Source organism: Sardina pilchardus, chromosome 10 (genome assembly GCF_963854185.1).
Source record: "Sardina pilchardus chromosome 10, fSarPil1.1, whole genome shotgun sequence".
Classification (NCBI taxonomy): domain Eukaryota; kingdom Metazoa; phylum Chordata; class Actinopteri; order Clupeiformes; family Clupeidae; genus Sardina; species Sardina pilchardus.
In genome coordinates, this window is record NC_085003.1 from 13,120,576 (window position 1) to 13,125,575 (window position 5,000).

General features: G+C 51.3%; 1 protein-coding gene across 2 annotated transcripts in view; it reads left to right on the plus strand.

Annotated features, from left to right (window-relative positions):
* Nucleotides 1–5,000, plus strand: part of scaper (S-phase cyclin A-associated protein in the ER) — a 107,399-nt gene that overhangs the window by 78,446 nt on the left and 23,953 nt on the right. For both annotated transcript variants that reach the window (XM_062547067.1, XM_062547069.1), the window contains exon 24: nucleotides 1,196–1,428. In XM_062547067.1, the coding sequence (XP_062403051.1) occupies nucleotides 1,196–1,428 (233 nt within the window). The remainder of the gene's footprint in view (nucleotides 1–1,195; nucleotides 1,429–5,000) is intronic.

Genomic DNA, 5,000 nt, shown 5'->3' on the forward strand with positions numbered 1-5,000 from the left:
CTCCCCCCTCATCACAGGAAGACGAATGGGCATTCGTCCACACGCCACCCAAAAAAAACAGGCTGGGTTACCTTGTTCACACGCCACAGCTTTTAATTGGACTCCCTTTAAAAATGCATTCTGAGGTTTTACATGACCGCTGCCTATGACGAGGAGTCGCAGGGGACATTTGAAGCCACCGTACTGTAGTTTGAGCTGACGGCTGCGATCCATCATTGGTGCGACCGAGGCAGAGAACGCGCCTTTCTCTTCTGCCACATACCTTATGGGCAAGCTGAGATGAGATGGCCAGTTGGAGGGAATGGACCCAAAGGGAGAGGCCATTGGCCAAAATAAGACACTTTAGTTTCTGTGGCCCATGTTTATGCTCGATGGGGGCCAAGTTCATCTCAGGATTTAGCACATGCCATGGAATTGTCCAAAGTTGGTTTTACCCTGGGGCTTAAAGTTTAGCAAATGTGCTTAGACAGGATTTTGCACCATAAATCCAATGAAAGGCCATGGGAGGGCACCATGTAGCATCTGCAAGAAGCTGCTTTTCTTTCTCGAGTTTCCACAGCCATACAAAAGAGTATTTTATGACGGTTCGGCGATGGTACAGCCAGTAGTTATAGATCATGTCGTCCTCTAACGTCCTTTAACGTCCGATGAAGGGGAGTCGGGAGTTTAGGTAAAGTTGAGGCTGAAATGTTGACTGAAATTTCACAGCCTTGATAGATTTTTTTTTTTTTTTTTCTGTCATGGTTGAAGGAGTAATTACAGTTGTGTATGCGTGTAAGTCAGTTCCCATGATGTTATACGATATGGAGATTCCAGGGGCATGTTAGGGCGGCGCAGTCCAAGGGAGGCAGGCTGACTGTACTGAAAGACGACATGAGGAGCGAGCGCGTCTGAGGGCTGAGCTTTCCAGGTCGTGAATGAGCCTGAACTCCTCCGACGCGCTCATCTCTCTGCGGTCCTTGAGGCTCAGCTTCCTAAATAAACACAGATTTACCTCTCTCTCTCCCTCTCTCTCTCTCTTTGTCTCTCTCTCTCTCTGTCTCTCTCTTTCTCGCATTTCTCTCTTTCTCTCTTTCCTGGCAGTATTCTCCCGTATCCTCACTCTTTGGATCTTTCTATCTTTCAAAATAAATCTCGATCATCTGTTTGACTCCTCTAAACATTCTTCTCTCCTGCCCCCCCCTACCTCCTCCAGTTGTACGTGCCAGATGAGGATAAGTCCATCTTTGGGCGAAGTGTCAATAAGCAGGTGTTTGAGGGTCTGACCACAAGCCTGCTGCACACCACGGCTACTGTGCTGAGCTGCCTCCGCTCGGCTGATTCAGAGTCAGGTCGCGGTGGAGAGAGCCCACGCATCACCTCCCCTGACAACAAGAGCAAGCCATGTGCTGCTGATAGCTTCAACCTGCGGGCCCAAGACCTCACCAGGTACGTGGTTGTCTCTGGCTTTCCTTCTATATCTCTCTACCCCCCCCTCTCCCTCTCTCTCTCTCTCCCTCTCTCTCTTATATCTCAATTCAATTCAATTCAATTCAAAAGTAGCTTTATTGGCATGACTCATTGAAGCTGTGTGGCCAAAACCGACATACAACAATACAAACAGATACAATATCTGCTTTGGAACAACAAGGTCAACACATAAAAAATAAGAAAAAAAAGAAACTAATAAAAGGAATCTGACTTAATACTACTATATGGTTTATGAATGAAAGGAAACGTATGCAATGCTTCTCATATGAAATCATACCTCCCGTCATACTCTGGGAGGGGAAGAGCAAGCATACCGCTCTACTTGGCTTTGCCTGTTTCATCATTTAATTGCAGCTTGCATCAGATGACATGACTACGTTAGGGCACCTGCCACACTGAAGTCGCCTAGATCACTTCACATGCCCTGGTCACTCACTGTAGACTTGTTGGTGCAACCAGGAAGAGAAGTCCGAACGTTCCTTTTCATTCTTAATTAGCTTATCCAGATAAGATAAAGTAGTTGCTCTATGTTATAGCATGACCCTGATTTGACCCCACCGCATCGCAGAAACCCGCCAACGTCCTATGCTCCTATGACGGCCATGTCTGACCTTCGTGTGTCTCTTGTAAAGGCTAGCCCTCCCCTGCCGTGTCCTCAGAAGACCCCCGCTGCTGCAGCATAACCCCGCCGCCTCTTGCATCCTGCCAGAGCTGTAAATATTGTTTCCCTGTTGATTCCTTGTGCCTCGTCACTGGAAGGGAAAAGAGGTTATGTTACTTCAGTAAATCTTGTGGGCTAGATATGAGAGAGTTGGAAAGGAAGAGAGAGAGAGAGAGAGAGAGAGAGAGAGAGAGAGAGAGAGAGAGGAAGGCTCCCAGATGCGGTGAGTTCAGCCGGCTGCCTGGCGTGTTCGTCCGGTGGGCTTGAGGTGGAGGTCGCGAAGGGGCGTCCAGAACTCTGCTCATGCTCATTCCAGCAGGACCAGCCTCGGAGTGTGAGATTACGCGTTTCATCTGACTGCTGCTGCTGCTGGATGGCCACGCTGCTCAGACATGGCTCCCTCTCACAACACGGCGCTAAGGCCTGGAACTTTCTTTTGCACGTAATGGATCAAAACCCTGAGTGCAGAGATGTCCTTTTTTTTCTTTCTTTCTTCCCCCCCCCTCTCTCTTTCTTTCTTTCCTCCGTCGCGTCTTGGGGTCTCAGATACACGCGAGCCGCAGCCAGAAAAACGTCCCAGGCTGCTGGAACGCTCGCTGCCGCTCCCCCCTTGAACCGGGAGCTCGGGAGCGGAGGCGGCAGAGCAGGGAGTGTGGGCTCCGGCTCTGAGGAAAGGCAGATGCCCCGGGAGTCCAGGAAGAGCGCCGGCTTCCCACCATTCCTCCCGCTCCGCTTCCATGAGTCATCGTCCTCGGCCCTTTTCGTCTGCGCGGACGCAGCAGCAGCAGCTGCCGATGGGGCCGACGCGCGGCACTCGACGGAGGACGAGCTTGGCCCGCGCTCAGGAATCAGCCGGCGGATCGCGCTCGCTTGGCTCCCGCGGCCATGGCCAGTGTCTCATCTATCTCTTATGTCTCTCCTCCCCCATGCGATTCTTTTTTTTTTTTTGGCGGCGTCAGTTTTAATGTAAGTGTATGTTACAAACAAAAGATATTTTGGTTCCTCCGGAAAAAGACTTTAGGTCACAGACAGTGGAAAGTGTAGGGGAGGGGAGCGGGGTGTCATTTGAGGGCCATTGATGTGAGGTTTACCCTTCTTTCCCAGCTGTGTCATGCACCGAACATGACTCCTGTCAGGACCGTGGGGACTTATTTGTCTGTGCGGAGAGGCCAAGTCCCGTAGTCTCTGGAGACGGAGGCCAGTGAATACCACAGAGCGCTTGTCAGCAGAAGTTTGTCAGGAGCGCCCCTCCGTCACCCTCCAAGAAAAGTTCTTTTTTTCCCCCCTGCCCTGACTGTTTCACATACTATACAAGGTCGTATTTCGAGGCCAAGTGCTGGGGACTGTTTGGAAAGGTTTAGTGAGGATGAGGGAGTGGAGACCTCGTAAAACACTAGTTTAGTTTTTGAAGGTGAGAGTCATCGGGATTTTTGCTTCCCTGGATCAGTTTGCCACCGACCATAAAACTGCAAGGGGAGAAATAACTCCTCGATCTTTGTCGAGATTCTAAAACTGGCAGGTACCTGAACCAGGTAAGGCTGCGGAAAAAAAGAACAGCAAGCCCTGAAAAGCCCACACTCCCACGGTGCCACCCACAGCCGGCACAGACGTGACACAACAGCTCTGTGTTTGTGGCCAGCCACTGAGACCCTGGAAGGGCTGCACAATGATGTGTGCAAAGCTCTTTTTCAGCTCCAGCGGAGAGAGGGAGGAAGGGAGAGAGAGGGAGGGAGGGAGAGAAGGAGAAAGAGAGAGGGAGAGAGAGAGAGAGAGACTCTAACAAGGGGCCCTGGTTCAAGTGACGACTGACCTGTTTGGGGAGGCCGGGGTGGTGGGTGGGTGAGTCGGAGAGAGAGCTAAGGCATAATTACCTGCATTGGGAGAGCCCTGTTTGAGTGGCAGCCCAAACAAAGAGAGGTACGAGAAGGGGAGAAGGGGCACAGACAGTCGGCGAAAGAAGAGCATGCCTGAGAAGAATCAGAATGATGACACGGCTGAATGGTGTCTCCAGCCCCAACACCCCCCATCACGCTCCCCCCCACACCACCCCCTGAGCCTGTGGGAGGTTTTCTGATTGACTGGGCTTAGCCTACCTGCCGTGTTCCTTTTGGGCGGGGTTCATACCTGAGCTCTGAGACCGCTCTGGGTCAGAGCTAGCCCACACACCTCCGCCTCCCCCCCCCCCCCCCTGCACACACTCCTCCACTCCTCCACTCCTCCGCCCCTCCCACCCCCTCCCTCTCTGGCACAGCATGCCACAGCCGGGGGCCCTTAATGGCATAATTACCGGTGATTTGTAGCCGAGAGGGAGGGGAGATGTGCGGCATGAGAGCTGTCATTTGTGCAAGACAAATTAGAGATATCGGGGTAATAACCCCGAACAGCGGCCTTGTGGGCTACTGATCCAATTTCAGCCGCGAGGCCGTGTAAACGATGGAGCGTCTGCTTACAGTGAGGGCCTTTGTGGCCCATTTCTTTTTCTCCTTTTCTTTTTTCTTTTTCTTTTTCTTTTTTTGGCAGAGAAGAGGGAAGATGAGCCGTCGTTGATGTAACCACTTCTCTTCTCCCACTCAGTGTTGTTCGCCGTTAAATGCATGTGCAACAGTAATCGCAGTAATCCAATTCGGTTTTTTTAATAATATCAATTAAACCGGCGCTATCTTCTGACAATCGCTACATTTGCATTCCATTTAGTTAGATGCTAACGCTATCACTACAGCACATTACATCAGGCAGAAGAGCCGCATTTGTCCGGAGGGAAACAGAATACGGTGAAGGATGGCATGCTCGGTAATTGGGCTCATGGCCATTTAACCTTGAGAGGAGCTGATTGTTGGGGGCATCCGGTCGGTGTTGGGATGTCCCAGAC